Source organism: Electrophorus electricus, chromosome 7 (genome assembly GCF_013358815.1).
Source record: "Electrophorus electricus isolate fEleEle1 chromosome 7, fEleEle1.pri, whole genome shotgun sequence".
Classification (NCBI taxonomy): Eukaryota; Metazoa; Chordata; class Actinopteri; order Gymnotiformes; family Gymnotidae; genus Electrophorus; species Electrophorus electricus.
In genome coordinates, this window is record NC_049541.1 from 19,852,265 (window position 1) to 19,874,764 (window position 22,500).

The 22,500-nt window shown below is 44.2% G+C and overlaps 2 protein-coding genes across 8 annotated transcripts in view; both read left to right on the plus strand.

Moving 5' to 3' along the window:
• erc1b (ELKS/RAB6-interacting/CAST family member 1b) overlaps positions 1 to 8,829 on the plus strand; it is a 170,281-nt gene extending 161,452 nt beyond the window's left edge. For all 7 annotated transcript variants that reach the window (XM_035527781.1, XM_035527782.1, XM_035527783.1 and 4 more), the window contains one exon: positions 6,991 to 8,829. In XM_035527781.1, coding sequence (XP_035383674.1) covers positions 6,991 to 7,128 — 138 coding nt within the window. In that variant the 3' untranslated portion in view covers positions 7,129 to 8,829. The remainder of the gene's footprint in view (positions 1 to 6,990) is intronic.
• A 7,134-nt stretch (positions 8,830 to 15,963) lies between these two features.
• Positions 15,964 to 22,500, plus strand: part of wnt5b (wingless-type MMTV integration site family, member 5b) — a 63,348-nt gene continuing 56,811 nt past the window's right edge. The window contains exon 1 of the mRNA XM_027021622.2: positions 15,964 to 16,675. The gene's annotated coding sequence lies outside the window, so the exon portion shown is untranslated. The remainder of the gene's footprint in view (positions 16,676 to 22,500) is intronic.

The window sequence follows — 22,500 nt, forward strand, 5'->3', positions numbered from 1 at the left end:
TCTTAGTTGTTTTACAGTCTGGAGCAGAAATAGACTCGTTTCCATACTGAATGGTTGTGATATCGGTCAGAATATTAGAGGTGACTTGGAGAAGAATAGATGAAATCGGCCACTAAGATGCACAAGCAGGGTTACTTCGTCCTCTTCCTCGTCCAGCATGGAGATCAACATACTGCTTGCGAAGTCAACAGCTAGATGCAGAGTATTCTTATTGAGATTGCAGGAAGGAACAGTGTAAGTGGCATTGGGTGGCTGGCAGGGATTGGGTCAATATAAAATGGCAGGTAAATATAAGGTGGCTAGCAGGGATTAGGTTAGTGGCAGGTGGTGGCATGCAGGGACTGGGTAATTATAAAGTGGCAGGCAGGGATTAGGTTAGTTGCAGGTGGTGGCAGAATGCAGTAAATATAAGGTGACAAAGGGATTTGGTAAGTGGCAGGCAGGGATTGGGTAAATATAAGATGGCGGGCAGTGATTGGGTTAGTGGCAGTTGTTAGCATGCAGGGATTGGATAAGTATAAGGTGGCAGGCCTTATAGAAAACGCATCAAGAGACACCAGACATAAGAAAGCATTATGGGCTCTTGTGTTTATTTGTATACAAAACATTATGTAACTCAAATTCTGATACAAAAAAAATATATATATATGCCAAGAAATTTTAGAGTACGAGAGTATGGGGGGGTAAAAAAAAAAAGAACTTTGTCTAACACTGTATGTCAGTTACTTAGATTTATTTAGATATGTTTATTATGTGATTTGTCTGCATACTCTATTCTTTCTGACATGAAATCATGTTACAATTCAGTCCTCATTTCTAAAGATCATCTTCTTTCTCTTCCTCCCTCCCACCGTTCCTCAAATAGTGATGTTAAAGGCAATTTTTTTTCCCTTAAAATAACTAATTTCGCTGAGTGCTAATCCTGAAAATGTAAGGAAAACCTTGTCAGTCCCCTAAATGTGGAGTTTGGGAGTGTGTGGATCTGTCCAACTGCCCTTTGCTTTCCCACCTGTCTGTGAGTGAGGAGGCATCATGCTGTGTTTCGCGTGACAAGGCACCTCTGGTTGGGAGAGTAATGTGTTGAGGAAATAATCCCCGAATAGAATCAACACATCTCAGCCAAATCAAGTTTTTAAGTAAATTCATTGTGATTTTTGGCTATTACAATATCAGCATAATTAATACCATTTATGAATATCTGAACCTAAAAATAACTTTCTCTTACAAAGAGAAACATTTAGATGTTTTTGTTCTTTGTTTGCTTCACAAGCAAGGTTGATATTATTTCAAGTCAAAACTTTAAAATGCTTCATGCATATAGTACTGTGAGACTGATTATTGTGCAAAAGCGCAAAGTACAATTTTCCTGGTAAAAAGTCATTTATCAATAGTCTACGCTATTGGCTTCTTGCATGCTTTTGACAGCATTGTATTAAATGGAGCAAGACTACCCTAGGGTTAAGCATTTGCTGTTGTTAGCTTAGCTAATGCATTAACTTTGTCAGAACACACGCAGGGCCTATCAGATTAATGTCAATAGATGTACTTAGGTGGGGAGTTTTTATGAACCTCTGTGGTTATGAAGGACAATTTAACACATGCTTCTTGATCTGTTAAGTTAATTTAATGGGCCGTCGCCCTTGACTCTCAGCATGAGGAGCTCATGTTTGGGCAGAACATTGATTTGAACTGCTGTTGATTGGCAGGAGGCGAGCCAATCATATTACATCATTTCGCATTGGTGCTATTCACACTGTCTGGTTTATAGTGAGTAAGTGAGTGGATGAATGTGCTGCCATCATGCCAGTCTCTGTTCGGCCTGAAACGCCCCCTGCACATCTGACCCAGCCAGGAAAGCAGTGTAAAATCAACACTGGGCTTTCATCATGTTGTGGAGGGTGTGTATACTAAAGTTATTTCAGAATAGGTTTATGATCATGATGGAATTCCAAGTTTACGCCCCACACACACACAGAGTACTCCCACTAGTTTCCGCTTCAGAGTTGTGGCTGGGAGGGAGTAGGTAGGGTGACTTGTGTGTCCAGCCTGCCCACATTAGCCCTGAGGCTCGACTCATGCACTGCATAGACCCGCCCACAGCTCACACCCGAGGCGTTTGCAATCGGTTGTGGTTGGTCTTGTTTAGAAACGACTGCAGACCCCTCCCCTCGGAGCATGAGAGTGGGCACTGATTGGCCGGGACCACTATTATGGGGAGTGTCATTAAGACCACCAGAGTGTGTTTGAGTGCATCATTGAAAAATATAAGGAAAAAATGAGGAATGACAAATGAAGAAGGGATGGAAAGACAACATCACTGTGTAGAGCAGGGGGTTGGGGGGGGGGTCTTTAAGTACCTCTTAGCAGGAGCGCAAAGGGTACCTCTCCTCTGAGTAGGTTCTAGATATACAACTGTCTGTTGCATGAGACGTGCATGGGAATATTTGTGTTGGAATATTACATGGGAAAAGCCCTGCCAGAAATATAAGGTAATGTACAGTATCACTGGAACATGCAGCATTTCTGCGAATATGTGTGCACTGTACCACACACACTTTCCCTCCTGCTTGGGAAACATTACTTTCAGTTCCAGTGGATTCAGTGAGGTTCTCAATTGAAGTTCATGGCAGTGCTTGTCTCTTCTGCTCTGTTCAGCACCAAACCAATTCAAATCACCTTTTTATTGGCTGATCGCACTTAAACGGGAGTCAGGAGAGGTGGTTAGACCCTTACACAACCTCTGTGGTGAAGAGGGAGGTTTTTACACGTTTCTTTTAAGTCCTGGTGATGTGTTGAGCAGTTCCTGTGCAAGCAGTAATGCACCCAGACAGTGTGTATGCTCATTTAGGAGTTTCATACCAGCTTTCTGAGGTGGAAGAGGTGCAGCTGTGCCTACGTCACCACACCTCCGGCATGTACGCGGATGTGTGTGTGTGTGTTTCTCGGTAATGACCACACCGAGGAACCTGGAGCTGATGACCCTGTCTACACTAGCCCGACTGACGGTAGTGGTGGTTCTGTTTCCCAAAGTCCACTATTAGTTCTTAAGTGTGGTTAACGTCGTGCAAACGGTTATTTTTCTGGCCCTAGTGAATCAGTGAAACAAAAAGCTGCTTACTGCATTTGGGTGCTCGTTCGAACCTTTAACCTTTTAACCCAGCTGATCCAAACTTGAAAGACCAGAGGTTTCCCAAGGATACACTGCACAGAGCTGTCACCAGGGAGCACTGTGTCAGCCTGCCAGACAGGCTGTAGGGGTGAGCCACACTACAGGACTATAGAGGGAGCTCCAGTGGGAAGTATTGGAACATCGTTGTGGGGAGAGGGGATTTTAGTGGAGTTAGAGGTCCATTTATTGGGAGGGCTTAGAGGGAACACCAGCATTTTGGGGGATTTTCTTAAAATGAGCAATTTATGCATTCGGGTAGCGCGACATGAGGATAACTCTTAAATGTCTCCATGAAAGCACCACTACATTCCCAAAGAAATACTGTTTGCTTTCCGAATCCTCTGACCGTGTCATTTAGAGGAAGGACTCTTGGCTTTTTCTTATGCAGATTTATTGACAGGGGCTTGATTGCTTCAGCAGATCTAGACTTGGCCGCTTGGTCTCTCTCACCCCTCCCTCTCCCTCCTTCCCTCTCTCTTCCTCTCATACTTTTTCTGTCTCCCTCCCTTTCTCTTGGTCCTGGCAGTGATAGAAACTCTGTCTGATTGCAGCCAAGGCCAGGCCCTGGACAGGCTGGGGCTGTCTTCTTCGCCCCTTCTGCCTTAAACACCCTGTTCAGGAAGCACTCTTTTCTAGCCCCGCTTCCCCCTGTCTTACTCCACCATTCTCTCATCCTTTCCTTCCCTCTCCTAAAGGGAATGCAAGGAACTGTGAGGTGGAAGGGGAGCTGGAAGTCAATACCACGAGAAGTGATGGAGAGGTCAAAGGTGAAATGGTGACGAGCGCCAATGGGACCAGAGGGGCAGGCGGAACACCAAGTGTCGGAAATGTCGGGTGGAAGCAGGCGTCGTCTATGACACTATGTCTAATCCAGTATCGTTGCAGAGTGATTCTTTGCGCACACCAGTATGGAACAGCCTTGTTCCTGATCCTCAGGTGATTTTTGTACCTCATCCTGGTACTTTGGTATAACCTAGAAAATGAGCGCTTTCTGCCCCCATTAATCCAGCAGTTGTTTATCTGTGGCTGAGCAGCACCGAGGGAACCGTAGTGGTAAAGGTGTGATAACACCTGATAACAATCCACAGTGATAAGAGTCTAATACACAGGAAAAACATCCTCTGCTGTTTCCAGCCCATCTGTGCACACTCATGCGCTCGCGCTCTCTCTCTCTCTCTCTCTCTCTCTCTCTCTCTCTCTCTCTCTGCCTCCCTTGCTCTCTCTCTCTCTCTCTCTCTCCGTCTCTCTCTCTCTCTCTCTCCGTCTCTCTCTCTCTCTCTCTCTCTCTCTCTATTTTCTCCTCTAGCCTTCACTCCCATTTTTGGGTCAAGGCTGATAGAGGAAACCCGTTTGGAGACAGATAGTAAGACAGATACCTCCCCTTTATCTACAGCTTTAAATGTTATCTTTACTGCGCTGTTTTTTCAGAGGATTTTTGCTAAATACACGCAGTAAAATGGGAAGAAAGTCTGACTACCCCGGTACGCCTTGGTCAAACCCAGAGAGCTTGGTTATTCTGTTTCATAGAGTCAGCTGACATGTAAAAGTTATGGAACGGCTCTTTGAATAAATTACACCATCACTGGGGATTCTGCTTTGAAAGTCTTTTAAGCCTAAACCCTGGTCTTAATCAGTGTCTAGAAAAATGGTCTGCAGATGTCATTCTGACAAATGTACATCTATTCTGCATTTCTGTGTATATCTGTATTCTGTGTGTGTGTGTGTGTGTGTTTGTGTTGCTGTGTGACGTTTGTCAGGCATCCTCGTTTGTCAGCATGGCCAGTTTGGCCTGCAAATCTGTCAGTTCTCCTGTCTTATAGAACAAGAGCATGAGTGCTATTTCTGTTCTGGTCGAGGCTCATCGTTGAATGTCGTCATTTAAACTGCACTTACTGATATGTAAAATGAGCAAGTGCCCTTAGGAGCGGCTTGTGCATGTGTGCTCTGAGCCCCTCACCCAGCTTGGGTCTTCATTTTGCTCCAGTTCCCTGCTGCCTGTTCTTAATGGAGCTTAGAGAGGCGACGTGCCCGCCTGCTCGCCTGCACCCCTCCACCTCGCCGCAACCACCATACATCACTGTGCCGACGGGCCTCATTAACCCTCCTCTCGTGACTCAATGCTCTCTTTCTCCGCCACACCCGTTCCTCTCCAACACGTCTTTATTTTCCCGCGGCAGACGTGTCAGACCCTAGGTTCCCGGGGGCGTGGTGGCGAGGCCTGGATCACGCGGCCGAGTCTGGGCTAGGCGGAGCGGGCCGCGGCCCTGGAACTGTAGAGCTCTGAAACTCGGGTCAGCCTTGGATCCGATACAGAAGCTCAGTTTAGCCCTGACCAGAACTTTCCCTTGTTGCTCTCCCTTCAAAACTAGAAGGAAGTCTGAGGTTTGTTTGTTTTGGTTTTTTTTGTTTGTTTTTTATAGTGGCCATGATGTAAGCAAGCACACTTGTGCACGTGTAGCTCTCAGGTAAATTAATAGAATATAATTAATTATTCAGCTTAAGTATTTCTGGGTGTATTTGTGTGTTTACTGTGGAGGCTCTTTCTCTCTGTACTTGGATTAGTAAATATGCTCCTTTCTATTCTGATGTATTTTATTCTTTATTCTTGTGATGTGGTGGTAGTGCATTTACATTCTGACTGTGCCCATTGAGTCTTGGCTCAAGCTTCGTTCAGGAGTGTAATCCTTTCCCCACACTGCCGTGGTGTAGAGGGCCAGATATGGGAAGTCTTTCCTAAGCATATATGTCACGGACTCCCCCGTCCACTGGAGCCTAAGCAACCAGAGCGTAACGTTAGCACTAGCTCTGCACACCAGGAATGGCTGCCTGTCACTCTTATTCCTGGCTTGGAGAGTTTGCCTGCTGTCATACGAGTACTGGTCTTCTCTGCCACTTACGAAGCACGATGTGTTTTATTTGATTAATTATGAAATGGCAGTGCAGTCCAGGATTACATAAGGACGCATATGAAATGGAATAGTTTTTTTATGATGTATTAATATGCCGTCTAATTGTTGTTACGGATGTCTTCATCATTAAGCTTGTTAGGTTTGACTTTATGGCTCTAGGAGAGCCAAAGAAAATAGTTTTGTGGGTTTTTCACAAAATATTCCGCTTAACATGGCCGAAAAGCGATTTTAAAATGCATCGGAGCGCTCTCTGAGAGTAAAAGAACAGCACCCCATCTGCTTTGGTGAAGTGAATGGATGACCAAGCCGCCTAGCTGGGTGATTGTGTGTCTGTGTCTGTATACGTATACAACTTCTTTCTGTTCTTTCTTATTTTGCCTTTACTTAAGTGATGTACCATTTGAACTTTTCTCTCTCCATCATCAGCCAGACTGGTGCTGACTGACTCTGTGCTCTTCTGTCATGCTGTGTTGAGACGATCATCCCCGTCTGCATGTATTAATCCCTGCCTTGACTTGTTTTGTTTTTGTGGGGGGGTTACGAGGCACCTGTTGCTACTGTACGCCGGGTTTCCTGACAACCTTGACTGTGTCTATCCCTGAGCCTCACCTTTCTTTCCTCTCAGTTCCCTTCTGGATCCAAGTCTTCATAAATCATTTGGAAAAAGGATCTCCGCATTAATGATAACCCCACCTGTGATTTTCATTTCAGTAAAATATTCCCATTTTAGTGCCGGTTTCTTGTAATGAGTGTAAAATTGCACCTTACAAATGACTTCCAAGTTTAGATTTGTATGATGGTTCAGAAGGAGTCACTCTGTAGAAGTGTGATGCTTTACAGAGATATTTTAATGGAACACACACCAAAGCTGGTTGACACTTCAGACAGCCAATCTGCTTCTCTCCCTTGCAGCTGGAGTCCGAGTTGGAGCAGTGTGAGCGGGAGAGCGCAGAGCTGCAGGACTACGCCAACTCCGTCCTGCAGCAGATTGCCGACCACTGCCCTGACATCCTGGAGCAGGTGGTCAACGCTCTGGAGGAGTCGTGCTGACCGCCGCCCGGCCGAGAGCTGCTCTCCTGGGAGGACCTCCTCGCCAACCCTTCCTGACTCCGCCCCCTTTTAACTGGACCTCCTCCTCCATACCCAGCATGGCTGACGGCTCCAGGACAGCGATGCGCGTCCACACGTGCTCTCAGACGGCAGACGGGAAGGACAGGACGGAGCAGAGCGTGAAGGGAGAGTGAACATCCGCTCAGATAAATAGATCTCAGCAGGGGGTTATCCCTGCCTCGGCATCCGGGGTGGCACGTCCCCTTTCTACACGCGTACACACACACACACACACACACACACACACACTAAAGCACAGGGACGAGGCTAAGAAAACCAGCAGAGGCGCAGCATTAAAAGACAAACCCATTAACTACTAGTATATCTAAAACCTGCCCCCTGTATTTGCCCCCTCACTTGAAGACTTGCTCTCTCTGGGTTTCGCTTGCTACATTTCCCATAAATCTGCACACATGGTAGAACGTTTGCTCTTCTAGATGCAGGATCGTTTTCACTTTTCACCTTTTTTAATTACTTTCTCTGCTCTTTTTGTTCCTGTTATTGATGGTGGGCTAATTTTGGTTAAGCCACAACGAGCAACGCTGATGTGCTTTAGAGTCACGTCTCATCACTCCATGCCATTGCGGCTCTAGCTGAGTTTACCTAAAATTAAACATTTTCATTGCGGCACCTGAGAGAGTTCCAGCATTGTCGTGCCATAGCCAGAAATCGTAGTGATGTTCAACACTTTAGGTAACCCTCAGCTAGGAATTCCCTTAGAAATCCTTTGCTTTTTAACTGTTATGAAAGGGATTATGGATAATATTATCAACATTGTTAATGAAGTGCAGAACCGAGAGCAGGGCAGGACATCCTGAGTTGCCTTTGATTTCTGTTGGCTTTTTGCTGCTATTGTTTTATGCTTTGTCGTAATTGAGCCTTGCACTGTAATTCAGGACAGTCCCGAAGTTGGGAGAGGCACAGACAGCGTGTCGTCACCAACGCGTCCGTCAGCCACTCACTCAGCAGATACCAGTGTGCACATCTCTAATAAGAAAACAACTACATAAAGTGAACAGGTAATGATCTACATAGTAGGACTGGACATCTCGCGTAGGAAAGAGACACTAGCAGAAGGGACCTCTTTATTTACTGACGTATAGTAGATGTGTACGGCTGCTTGAGAAAAGGCTGCTCCAGAGTGACTGTTGTTCGACACACTTGTTAATAAATGAATCGGTAGGGAAATGAGGGTCTCTGTTACCCTTTCACAGATTAGTGGTGATGGGTTACGATGAGGTGGGTGTGTGGTGCGTTTCTGTCAGCCAGCCCACCCCGGCGACTTTCTCAGGCTCAAACTCAGGCCGATCCCCTCACAGTTTATGGCCGAGCCTCTATCTCCAGGCCAAGGGTGTCTTGTCTGAGGGCACTGCTGGGTGATAAAATGCAAGCTTGTTTAACTCATAATAAACGTTGCCTCATGACTTGCCCGCTTTTGCTGAAAGTCCAGAGTTGACTGCTGAGCTGTGGAAGACGCTAGGTGTAGCATACACACACGTGCGAGCTTACACACACACGCGGTCACCAAATCAGTGTCATGCCATGTGCCACAGCACCAAACCCTGACAGAAATGAGAGTCCAGACTAATAATGTCCTACATATGTTTGACTTGCACCTAGAGATGCAGTTGTGGCTGGTCTAAAGACCAGAGGAAAGTGTTTTGTACAAACATTTAATGGTGTGTGTGTGTTTGTGTGTAGTTTAAGGGCTGCAGTCCCTCACTGTGTGTTGGCAGTGCCAAGGAAACGCCCATTCGCGTGTCATTCCCACCCTTGGCACCAAAGATGTTTTCACAAGGAGGCTATGGCATGTCATAAATGATTTCATTATATTGTTTTACTGTCATAATTACTCTTGGTGTGGTTCCTTATGCTTGGATGCACACATGCCAGTCCATCTGATATAGGCAAGCCTGGAATGGATGTAGTTAAACGTCCTGTCTTTTTCTCTCATACTGTACATGGTCTTTTCTTCTGTATCTTCCACACACACACACACACACACACACACACACACACACACACTGTTTTGGCTTGGCACTCTTGGGTCTCTGAAATATGGGGCTCAGTTATCAAGGCTGTGGCTGCATATCCAAGCTTAGACTAAACACAGGCCTCTTCCACACATGCTTGCTCTTACACACACACACACACACACACACACACACACACACACACACACACACACACACACACACTCACAAAGGATTTATGAGCGTCACTATAGGAGCTGGGCTTTTAACACTGCTCTCCCTGCCTGTGTTCAGCTTAGAATACCTATGAGAATACACTATGAAAACAAGAAAAAAATGCAGTGATAACCAGAAACAGATCAGAGAAAAGTGTGTCTGTCTGTGTGTGCACGTACGTGTCTGCGTGCGTCTGTGAGAGTCTCCATCAATCCATGTGTCGTAGGCAGTGATTCCCTGTCTTTCTCGCTCTGGTATTTGTATGATTGCTGGCTATGGGCAGACCTGATCACTCAGGGGACTGCAGCTCTGTGGAATGTCCCTGTGGGCTTTGCATGTCTCCCTCTCTATCCTGCCTCCCGGAGAGCACAGATCATCTCCCTGGCTCTTGCACCGCTATCCAAACAAACTCCCAGAGTCCCACTGCACTCCTGATCCTCACTACGGACCTGAGACTTCGGTTATTGCTACGTCGATACTCTGTGGCGTCCCTGTTGAGGGCAACTTGGTCATCCTTTCTCAGACTTCCCTCTGTTGGTTTTACATGTTACACTTTAGCTGTCCTTAAGTTATATTGCACATTGCGTGTGCCCTGCCTGCACACATGAGCATGCATAAGACATTGCTTCATGTTGTCGCGTGGACATAGGATCCGCCAGTGGGTGGACAGACAGAGACTCAGGACTTGCAGGTCATCAGAGCACAAGTCCAGCCTTCTTGACTCTGTACTTACCGCCACTCCACTTCCATATTCGCATCTCTTCATGTTCTGCTCCGATCTCTCTCAATGTATGTGCCATTTACTGGGTGGAGCGTTGCATGTGATGATGGTTAAATTTCATAGTAGACTGTCCTCTTAATCTGGTGGTGTGTCTTCCCTAATGAGCAGCACACCATCGGGCATGTCAGTGCAGGATGTCCTGGAGTTCAGTAATAGTTTTGAGTGTCTGATGTGTTGCTTTTGCTGTCTGAGTGGCGGTTAGAGATGTTTTAGACAGCTGTAGAAACACTGCCTGGATTCAAGTACAACACACACACACACACACACGCGCGCGCGCGCATATCTATATTTATATATGGGTTGATAAATGTAGATAAATGAACTCAGTGTTTTTGCACAGTGTCTAAGGGGAGAGATGATGTCCATCTGAACAAAATGGCTAACATATGATGCCCATTGTCTTTAAGGGAATGAAACAGAAAATATCTTGAGACACACATTTGTGTTTCACTAAGTGTCAAATCAAAGCTGTTAACACAAAGACTCTCGAAATCGTTACTGTGTGGTGGGTAATACTGTTGATGCTGTTGCTATGTATTCAATATTTTGATTCTTACTCTTCCTACATTTATGATTTCTCTGGTTTCAATTTTTTCTTTTTGTTTTGCTGTGTGTGTGCGTGCGTGTGCGTGCGTGTGCGTGCGTGCGTGTGTGTGTGTGTGTGTGTGTGTGTGTGTGTGAGAGAGAGAGAGAGAGAGAGAGAGAGAGAGAGAGTCAGATTGCATTGTGTGTGTTTTTCTGTTAGCAATGTGCAAGTCTGTGATGTTGGGTACAAAGCATTCCTCCATGACTGTGTTCCAAGCGTGTTAAATGACTGACACCTTTCCCTGTTCGCTGTGAGAAGCAGGTCTCTGGACTGCTGGTCATTTTGGCCATTGGCATGCACACACCTTACGCAGATCAGCTCCTCTCCAGTCTCGTTGAGAAACTTCATACAAATGGTTGTTTATTTCCCGTGGTTGTTTACCTTACGTTCACCAAGACCCCCATAATTTACCATCTCTTAAGCAGATCTCCATTAACATAGTTTACTTATTCACTCATTTATAATCGTCCTTGTTTACCCAAACACTTGGTCAACACATCTGAATTTTTCACATTATGTCCCCTGGTATAGTTTGAGGGGACAAGTCTGTTTACAGGAGAAACCACATTAAGCATCTGTTGAAGGGTGTTTTAGTCAAGAGTGAATCCACGCCAGCTGATGACGGTTGTCTCGGCCATAATGTGCCACTGTTAAATCCTGCCTGTCTGTCAACTGCTTAACAGATCTGTTACATTACATTAATATTACACTACTTTACATTCAAATTCTGTACGAGCCACAGAGCGGAAAGACGTCATACCAAACACTTGCACTACTTTGTGCCACCGTGCTAGTCTGACTGTTTCTAGATATTAATATATTTTATTTATATATATATATATATATATTAAAAAATATATATATATATATATATATATATATATATATATATATATATTAAAAAAAAAAATATATATATATATATATATATATATATATATATATATATATAAAATATAAATATATATATATATATATATTAAAAAATATATATATATATATATATATATATATATATATATATATATATATATATAAAATATAAATATATATATATATATATTAAAAAATATATATATATATATATATATATATATATATATATATATATAAAATATAAATATATATATATATATATATATATATATATGATATATATATATGATATATATATATATATATATATGTATATAAGATATATATATGATATATATATATATATATATGTATATATAATATGTGTGTGTGTATATATATATATATATATATAGATATAGATATAGATATAGATAGATATATATGTATACACACACACACACATATATATATATATATATATATATATATATTCTGTTTGTTTTTCTAACTCTAGAATATACCGATTAAATAATCATTGTAAAGTGCACAACTGATTAACAGGGCTTTTTTAAAAGAGTTGTGTAAAGTTTAAAAAAAAAAAAAAAAAAGTAAAACATGCCATAACAAGAAATTCTGATGCACATATTTACATATTTCTGGAATTATGATGTTTGACTGTTTATATAAAAAAGTTTTATGAGTGTCCTTCTATAGGTTTTCATCCACCACATCGATGTTACGCTCCTTGCTTCCTAGTGGGTGGTTATAATAACATTGCCTTTTTTCTGGGCTTCCTGAGGTCAGTGTCTGTCAGACCTATTGATTAGCTGGTTCCGTTTCCTGTAGACTAGTTAGTTTCCTCCTTTTTTACTGAACCCCCAGCCGGCCTGCTGTCAGTCATAACAGGAGCGCGTCTTTTCTACAGGCCTCTGTGATTTTCTGCAGCACACTGAAACACAGTCACGGAGGGTGCTCACCCCTTCCAACTTTAACTAAAACGAATTAAAGAAAGAAAGAAAATGTTTTTAAAAAAGAATAAACTTCAGTACAAACTTGGTTTTCTTTTGTTTCCTTTTATTGTTATTTTCAAGTTTAAAAGAAACGTACTGCCTTTTCTCCCTGAGCGAAAACGCTGGAGATTTCTGTAAAAAGAAAAATAACAGAGAAAGGTATATTGTATTCATCTTTTGCCTTTGTGTATATATAAACACTTCATTACCAGCCTTCTCACTCTCTTTCATTGTTTCTGTGTATTGTGGTGTTGCCATACCAGTACTTGAACAAACACACATGCGCGCACACACACACACACACACACACAAATTGCAGATTGTAACCTTGCACATTCATCTGGGTACACTGTCCTCCCCTGAATTCTCTCTTATCATACTACTCCCTCATGTGGGACCCCCACCCCCCTTTGAGAATACAAGTCTTACCTCCGCATGCCTCTTTTCGTCTGTCCAGCCAGAATTGTGTCACGGGCATCTCTCGTGCGTTTTCTCTCCAGGGCTATCGCTCTTCGTCGTTCTGCACCTTCCACAGTGAAGATGCAGGTAAGACAGAGGTGGCTTTGCTATAGGCGCTTCAGACCAGACAACGACCCCAGGGGCTTTGCCAAGATGTCCTTGAGCTTCATCCCTCTTCCCCCCCTCCACCCCATCTTACTGTACAGATCCCTGATACCAGATCATCTGCTGATAACAGTCCTCTATGGCCACCCAGTAGACAGCCATTATATCACTGAACTCATCTCATGTTATATGGCATGTGCTAAATCATACCGATAAGAGTACAGGCGTTTAGCACAGTACTGTATTAACTGCGTGTCTCGTAGTACGTGTCAGGACCTGGGTGGGTAATCTTAAGAGCTGCAAAACCAGTCATAAAGCACAAAAGTATGCGGATAAATGGCAGAGCGACCTTCCCTAGGTGAAATGTAAAACAGGTGTTGTGTTACACATGAGGTTATTGTATTTAGTACTTGTAGTGTTTTAGCCGAATTGTGTCCAACCTGTGTGTGTTGAATGCCGGACGCACAGAAAGACATCGTCCTGAAGTGTTTTAGATGTATCGCCCCCTACAGAGGCCCTGTCCAAAAAAGCGTAAGCCTGCCCAGTTATATGGGGTAATGACAGAGAGACATAGAGCCAAGCAGCGAGAGGGGAAAGACTGCCTTCCCACAGTACCTCCCAGCCCTGTGTGATGTAGACCCACACTAACCATTCGACTACCATGCAGTTTTCCTCTGCTGCACTGCTGTAACCCAACAGAAGTACGCTGCAGAGGTCTCGCTGTTTAAAGTGTGTGTGTGTGTGTGTGTGTGTGTGTGTATATATAGCAGTGTGTTTTTTGCATCTGGTTTTCAGAGAGAGAGAGACAGCGAGACAGAGAGAGAGAGAGAGCCATGTGTGGGCGTGGAAATGATGTGGTTTAAGCCAAAAACACACTGATTGCAAAAAAGGAGGGGGGGAAAGTGGAAAAAGGAGATCTGTCGCCCCTGAAATAACGGTCTGTCCGTAGGAAAGATGGAAAAGCTATGCCTCTTTTAGTTTTTTCACATCACTGACTTCATAAATGTCATACAGAAAACATACTGCCATGAATGCAAGTGATTGTACAGCCGTTCTTCCACACTGCAGCCCAGGCTATATAAACTGGAACTGGTATTGTGATTTGAATATACATTAGGATGACAAAGATCATACAAACTTGTTTAATGGATGTGGGGTTTTGGGGGTTTTTACTTGAATTAAAGCAAACATTAAAGAAAAAGGTTTTAAATGCAGTGCAAACAATTATAGAGGTATTTGGTATTAAAGGATGACATTTCTCTGACTTTGCACTGAACAGTGTACTGATTTTTTGCGTACATGTCTGTGTGTTACACATACGAACAGAAATCACAGTAGTGTTTAATTTGTTTAGCCCAGCTCAAGACACCCGGGACTACACTTACCCGCCACGCTGTAGTGTTAAAGGATTACAAAGAGCAAAACGGCTAATTACAAACCGTTGCTAAACACACACACACACACAGACAGACTGAGAGAGAGAGAGAGTGTGAGTGAGTGAGTGAGAGAGCGGAGAACGAGAGCGATGCAGACGTGTAATATCTTCACAAGCCCTGACATGTTTTGGAGGATGAACTTACCTGGAACCATAAACAGTGGCAGCTGAGACAGAGCAGAAGAGTCTGCCTCTTAGGGTATGCCGTCGGTCCTCATCAGAGGAGAGGAAGTCTGAGAGAACCAGAGGCACGGCCTCATACTAGCGAACTGCTACCAGGGAACATTCCTACACGTTCAAATACAGCTTGGGGAAGCAAGACTTTATCAGGGTTGAAGTTTTCGTTTGTTTGATTCAATGTATTTATTAATAAATATGATTAGGCAACCTTACGTGGCTGCTTCATCTGTAATGAAACAGTTGTAGAATAAAGAATGATGTCATAAATGCAATGCAAATATGGACGTGTCATTAGCTAAACATTCCTGTATACCCAAAAGTTTGCACAGAACTTTTTCTATGATAAACGAACTCTCATGTGCATTTCAGGGTACCGTTGCATTACAAATATCTTGTACAATCATATATGGATGTTTGGTGTATATTTTCTGCAGTGCTGGACTTAGGAAAGACCTAACTGGAGGCCCGGCTGTCTGATGAGACTGGCCGGGTTGTGACTCACAGGTGAGTGGCCAAGTCTTGGACAGTGTGACCCGTCCGTGACACCCATCCAACCTGATGTCCTCCTGCTGAGTGGCTTCGAGACTAACTATCGTCGATGCTGATTCAGACCGTGATTCATAGTGTGTGTCCGCTCTAATGTGAATAGTAGTGGCTAACGGATTGCTTTCGCTTCCTTCGGTGAAAACGCACGCAGCGAGACCTCACGTGTCGCAGTGCATGTGATGAATCACTCATGCATGTTGCTCATTTGTATTGCTAGCAGTCACTTGTGTGCATTCTTTCTTTATCTTTTTTTTAAACTTTCTCTATTTCTTTTTTTTTCATCTTTGATTTTTTAAAGGATTTTCATGAATTTATACATGTATCCAATGCATAGGTAGGCTAATTAAGTCGTCTAACCTACGCAGCAGTAGTCTGTAAAAAATACACGTTTTTATTTCACTTTTATTGTCAGATAAATGGGTTTTTTTTGGGGGGGGGGGGGGTATTCTATTTAATAAAAGCGCATAGATTGGCGCACATCTGAAACATCTCTGATTTGCTGGGGTGTGTTATGTGAAATGGGAGTGCTGGCCGTCTGTGGGTCCTTCCCTCCCCAGCTACCTCTGCCTCTGCCCCCCTCCTAGCGGACTGGGCTCTCACAACAGCGCTCGTTTCTTCTCCTCTCTTTGAAACAACTTCGAGTTTAAACCAAGAACGCATCCTCTCTCACACATTTCGCCTCTGAAGTGAAACTTCTGAAAACTTTTTTTTTTCTTTTTCCCTCCCCTGCCTTTGTACCGGAGCATTTATAGTGTGGAGAGTAAATGATTAGGAACGAGTTGCGCTTATGCTTGCCAGCATCAACTCTCGAGTCTTTGCTGACTGACTGCAGGTTTCTTTACTTACGACTCCGTTTCCCTCATAACGAGCCTTCTGAGTTCGTCTTTTCCGCAGCGAGAGGTGGGGACTTCTGTGCTCTATCCATCCTGATCGCACACTACCAAACTTTCCATTTACTTCCACCTGTTGCACATTGCTACTGGTACCGGTGCGCCAGAACTGGAAAGGTGACGAAGACTTGAGCGGATCAGCACGAACCAACCAGGCTGGCTGTTAAAGGAGCGTGTTCTTGATGCAGTTACTGAAGGGCAAGACCGGCCACGAAAAGGATCTCGCCAAGGCCAAGTTACATTTACCGGAGGTGGAATTTGTACTTTTTTTTCGAAGAGAAATTCCTACTTGTGAGTTTTTGAAGAGTCGCCCGGCGAACATCGCGCAGACGAGTCGCTCAGCTTCATCGCGCAGACCCCGATCCAGAAGTTGGAGAGAGTTTGTGAAGTTGGAGAGAGTTTCTGAAAGCTGTGCAGAGCACGAAGGTTTCGTGACATCCACAACCAAGTAAGACTTCTAGTCTCCTTCTGCTCGCGGAATAAGCTCGCGCTCTAAATGTCTCCAGACCACACGCTCACGAACATCTATGATAAGCAGATCTAATCGTTTTAATGTGGTTTCTACCAAAGGACTTTTTTTCATACAGCGCCGCAACGCATTTTACCCTTTAAGTCAAAATTCATTCCATTACATGGACTAAATTATAACAGTTGCCTAACGAAAAAAATGGTCCGACTATGAACATTTACGCTAACTTCAGACAGAGTTACAAAACTAATATTTGTTCGCTGTCTTTAAACTGGATGACACTGTGCAGAATATTCATAATTAATCTAAGAGTAAATTTAAATGAGTCACGGGTGCTTTCACTAAGATATCCCAGGCAGATAGATGTATGCAGTATCTGCAGTTTAAGGTCAGATGTTAAACGATGTCCTCGTTAGTTGGTTTTCTTTTAAACGAGTCTTGATTGTCAAGCGATCTGAATTTAAAAACATCTAGTTATCTTTAACATTTTTTAAAAAAAATCTGAATATTAATAACTTAATTAAATGAGTTACCGTACTTTCTCTTGTAAATAAATGCTATTTAGGTTCAATTCTATAGGATGTGTTTCGCACGCACTAAACGTTTGATTTTTTCAAACTTTGAATTGACACATTTTATAGGTCCGATGAGAATTACATTTGCCCAAAAGTAACGTGTTGCGCTCCTTACTGCTTTATTAAATTCCCTCAAATAACCTAATAGAACATAAAAGCGCACAATGAAAGATTTGTGATTAATTCATTAGATGATTTTGTGCACACTTACACACACATGCGCTCTGCCTTCTCTTTGTAGATCAGTAGGCTTAACCACTATGTATAACGCGCACAGCTGATGAAGGACCTTTGGAAACCTTGTGTACTTCACTGCAATTATGATTATATATATTAGTGTTTTATATGCAATCCATTATTTCTTTTGCTATTAATCTCACAGTTCATATGCAGAAAGGCTGTGACATGTAAAATCGGTGCTAATAATGTTAAAACAGTAGGAGACACCTGGTCTGCTGCAGAGTTGGTAGTACTAGTGTTTAATTACAAAATATTCAGCATATGGCGTTACTCATGTTGCAGACTATATTCAACTACATATGTCCCAAGTATTAGTGAATTTGGATGTCACCCAGTGGAAACGTCTGTGTGTAAGCCTGTATTGGCTAACTGGGAGGCTGATCTGAGAGGTGTTTTCGTGTGTATTACATGTCTGCAGGGTGGACTGAGTGTGTATGCACTCATTGCTTTTGTTGGTTGTTGCAATGTGTAGAGCATGAACGTGTGGGCACCCTGTTAGGTTCAGATACCACACACACACATTCGGTCACACTTGCTTTTTGCCCTGTGGCTACAGCTACTCTTAAGACATTCCCTTAATCCTGTACACAAGGTTCAGAGGTTCTGTGACACTGATTGGAACAGAATTATGAAGAAATCCTGGCCTTTCATTGGCTGCTTGTTGGACTAGCATTCCATCCAGTCTTCTGTTTCGCCACCCTGTCAGCATGGTGACAGTGGACCTGAGTTACTTGTGACCTTCAGATCCACTTCCCGTTCCTGACTGAATGCAGATGGCCTCCATTTTGTGGTTTTCTGACTTGACTTGTCTTATGGTTCGACTACATTTCGGGCTGATGGCTAGTAGCGCCCAGCCGGGCCGAGTCACAGTGTGCTGATGTCTGGCGTGCCGCTGCAGAATGTAAATGACAGCCAGTTGACGCACAGTAACTGCACATGATTCAGTCTTGGAGACAGAGACTCAATATGCAAACACATTACTGAAAATGTTTTCCATTTGTGTTCATGGGGAGGTTTCTACTCAAATGCATGTAGGAACCTTTTGGAGGGAGATTTGTGTTACTATGAGTTCTCTTCTCAGTTCTTCTGTGGGTGGGTGGGTGTGTGTTGGAGGGTGTTTTAGCCTGTCTGTCTGTTTTTCTGTGAAGTCAGGAATGTAATTGGGGGGGTCGATTAACACACTGATTTATTTAATGAAATGTTTGAGTCCTGACAAGGACTGAAGGGCTGCAGACATTGGCTGAGCTCTGACTGGGAAACCTATCCGAAGCTGATTCAGGAAGATAAAGCCATCAACAGCACACCTGCATGAGCCAACCCGCTGCCTTGCATGAGTGTGCGAACACACACACCCACACACACCCACACCCACACACAGACTAGTTTTTTTCCATCCTCTCTAAATACAGACAAAAACTAAACTCCTTTTCTAGTTTTTGAAGTTACAGGTATTGGACCATCTTTACATATATACTGATCAAAAGCAATTATCCTTTCTTCCCTTCACTGCCCCTGGATTAAGTTGTCCCTCTGTGTGTCCATGTTCAGCTCTCTGACAATTGCTGGGCAGCTTAAACCCAGTCATTATGAAGCAGACACTTCATAAAAGCTCCACAGCGGACAATACCGGAGCCTGCTGTCGATTCAGAGGCTGGATGTCCTCTTTAAAGTGCTAGTCATAGATTCCATTCACAGACTGGCACAGCAGGGAGCACACAGCCCCTGCGCTGTGCTTCTGACAGAACGCGGAGGCTCGAAAGCTTTTGTCATCGGCCGCCTCTGACTCGAACGTCATTATTGGGCCTCACAGCGGTGCCCAGGGGTCACGACCGTGTTCTCCGGTCAGCCTGAGCCCCTGGAGCCGGATCCGGGGCTGTGGACAGACAGCCAGCCCCCATCACCTCGGCACTGACAGACAGACAGTGTAGCCTTGGGGGCTGTGCGACAGCTCGAGGGACAGACATCACCTGTGTGTGTGCGTGTGTGTGGAAGATTGTGAGGTAATCCTGCACCTGCTACCAGTGCAGGACTGCTACATATTCTGAGAACCCCACGGAAATCTATGGAACCATTCAAGTGGATTAGCTGGTGCTGTTTTATGTAGATATGGACAGAAAATGTTGGTTTCACGGCTCTTCATCCAGCAGTTATTCACCAGTTCTCCCCACTTATTGCAAAGACTTTCAGTCTTGCGGTTAAGCAGAGTGAAGATAAACACCCACCTAATCTCGGCCTGACTGTGTTCGGCCAGCCATCTGAATGCTGACTGCAGCACACGACCAAGCAGTGGTCAGCTGAAGAGTGTATTTTCAGTAATTAGAGAGTGTTGGACTCTGCAGTGGTTTCCTGAGCCATGTTTCCTCTCTGTCCTCTCACTGTCCTAGCCTGCGTGAGTCCACATCGGGGAGTCAGCGCTCCTGTGTCTGCAATGACCTAAATAACCTCCATTTACGCGGGTCAGCACGACTCGAGGGTAACAACACATAGCTGCAATGCAGTGCTGGTCGATTATCAGTCAGATCACTGATATTACGTCACATTTGACCAACATTTCTCAGTCTTACACAGAGACCTTGAATTTACATCTGTGAAAGAACACCAGAAAGCGAAGCTAAGGTATGACCTGTGGACTGACTTCATCACCTACCATATTTCCTGTCTTTACTACTTCACTACTAAAGGTACCATGATAAGGAACTTGATTGTGATGTAATATCATTAGTTGTCCTCGTGTTAAAAGGGTTCGTCATACATTTGTCGGTCGGTTAGTCGTGAGGCTAAGCTTTATGTACAGAGGACAAGTTGGCAACAGCCCATTTGCACACATTCTCTTGTGGTTGAGGTGTGCATGAGAATATCCACTGGGATAATCATATATACAGCATGAATTGTCTCTCTCTCTCGCATTTGTAGTGCATTGTCAGTATTCTGTGGCTTTTCTGCAGTGTAAACATTGCTCTAAATGACTTTTCTGGCCATCTGTGTGTGTGTGTGTGTGTGTGTGTGCGTGCGCGTGTGCGTGCGCGCGTGTGTGTGCATGTGTGTGTGTGTATGTGTGCACGTGTGTGTGTGTGTGTGTGTGTGTGTGTGTGTGTGTGCGTGTGCGTGCGCGCGTGTGTGTGTGTGTGTGTGTGTGTGTGTGTGCACGTGCATGTGTGTGTGTGTGTGTGTGTGTGTGCCCACCTTGAGTAATAGCTGGAGTGTTTTACACTTAAGGGGTTGCTTTGCTTTTGCTGCAAATACCTTTAATTTGATGGCCACGACTATACAGACTGTGCCAGGTGTGATATTTTTGGTAAATTACAAGGAATCTTAGTGTGATGACGTGAAGCAGAGCAACTCAACAAGTTTTCCGAGCGACATCTGAAATCCCGGCCAGGTCCTGAAGGTTCAGAACAGGTGGAAACAACAGTTTGTTTCTCATATGTGGTGCTCTGTAAAGCTCACCAGCGATAGTTTCACACTGGTTCAACCCAGCAATTTTTTAAGATGTTTTTCTTTATATTCACAATCACGGAACATCATTGTAGTAGCACCAGAAATGCCCTGTTGTTTATATTTCATCAAATATTTAATGAAATACTGGTGAAGCTTCTGTGGGTTCTGGCTAAACCTTAACCTGTGTCGTTGCTTGTCTTTCTAAATGGGTAGGACAGCAGCTCTTCATCCAATCAGCATGCGGCATGCATGTCTTTCCATGACACCTCCACTGTGCACATTTGCACACACTGAGTGAGCGGCGGGTTAAAGTGTGAGCTAAGGAGATTGAGAGGGCACTTAACAGGGCACCAGTAATAGACTGGTATAACAACCAAGTAAATCCCTGCTGAGACAACTCATGTATACACACACACACACACACACACACACACACACATTCACTCCCTCTCATTAGATCTTGTCTCTTTTACTTTCAAAATCTCTCTAGTCTGTACAACCAAAGTCACATATTTCTTCAAATATTTTAGTCTAACACACACACAAACACACACACACACACACACACACACTACAGCGAGTGACCCTGCTGCCCCGGTCCTCACAGCAGTTTTAATTGGTGTCATTAGGAGCTCTGAAAACAGGGAGATAATTGACCTGTCCTACCTGAGCCAACAGGGCTTCAGTGGAGTCATTTAACAGTGTGACGGGGAAGGACCAGGGGTGCGGACTCAGGAGGGCCCAGCCCGGGTGAGGAAGTGGGGGGGTGGACCTTTGCTTACTCAGATCTTGTAAACCAGGTCTAGTGTGTCCACCCCCACCCACCCACCCACCCACCACCACCACCATGCTGTGACCTGCTAACCACACTGCTGACCACACTGGGAGGTACTGGACACCTTCCCATGGGGTTCTTTGCCAGATTAAGGCTGCCTGTCTACTAGAATGACCAAAAGCTGAAAAGCACAACTTGGACACAGAAGCGCATAGGAAAATGATGAGGGCTCTGTGTGTGGCCCGATCCCCACTGAGAGAGTGACCAGGACCAGGACAGATGTGTGGGGGGCTACAGAACGTCTGGAGGGACAGGCCAAGGGTCTTTTGTTCCACGTCCTCCACAGCTTGGTCTTGGACCAAGCGCCTGGCTCCCCTGCTGTAACCTCATAGCTTTTATTATAATGAACACACACCATCCCAGTGTGCTTCCTCTCTCAACTCCACCAGTGTTACAGGAGCTTTCGGATGTGCTGGTTGTCATGGTTTTGCTTCCTTCCATGTGCCCATTTTCAGTCTTCCCCTTCTGCAGTAGTTTCATCATGGCTTTATCATAGCTCTACACATCTTGGGTTTTTTTTTTTCTGGTACTCATGACATTCCTAATCCACATTTCTCTCTTTCTACCTCTCTCTCTCTCTCTCTCTCTCTCTCTTTCTCTCTCCCTCTTCCTTTCTCTCTTTCTTTCTCTCCCTCCCCCTCTTTCGATCTCTCGTTATGTTGATGCCAGTTCCTCCCCCCTTCACTCTCTCTCTCTCTCTGAGAAGTTGAGCTCTC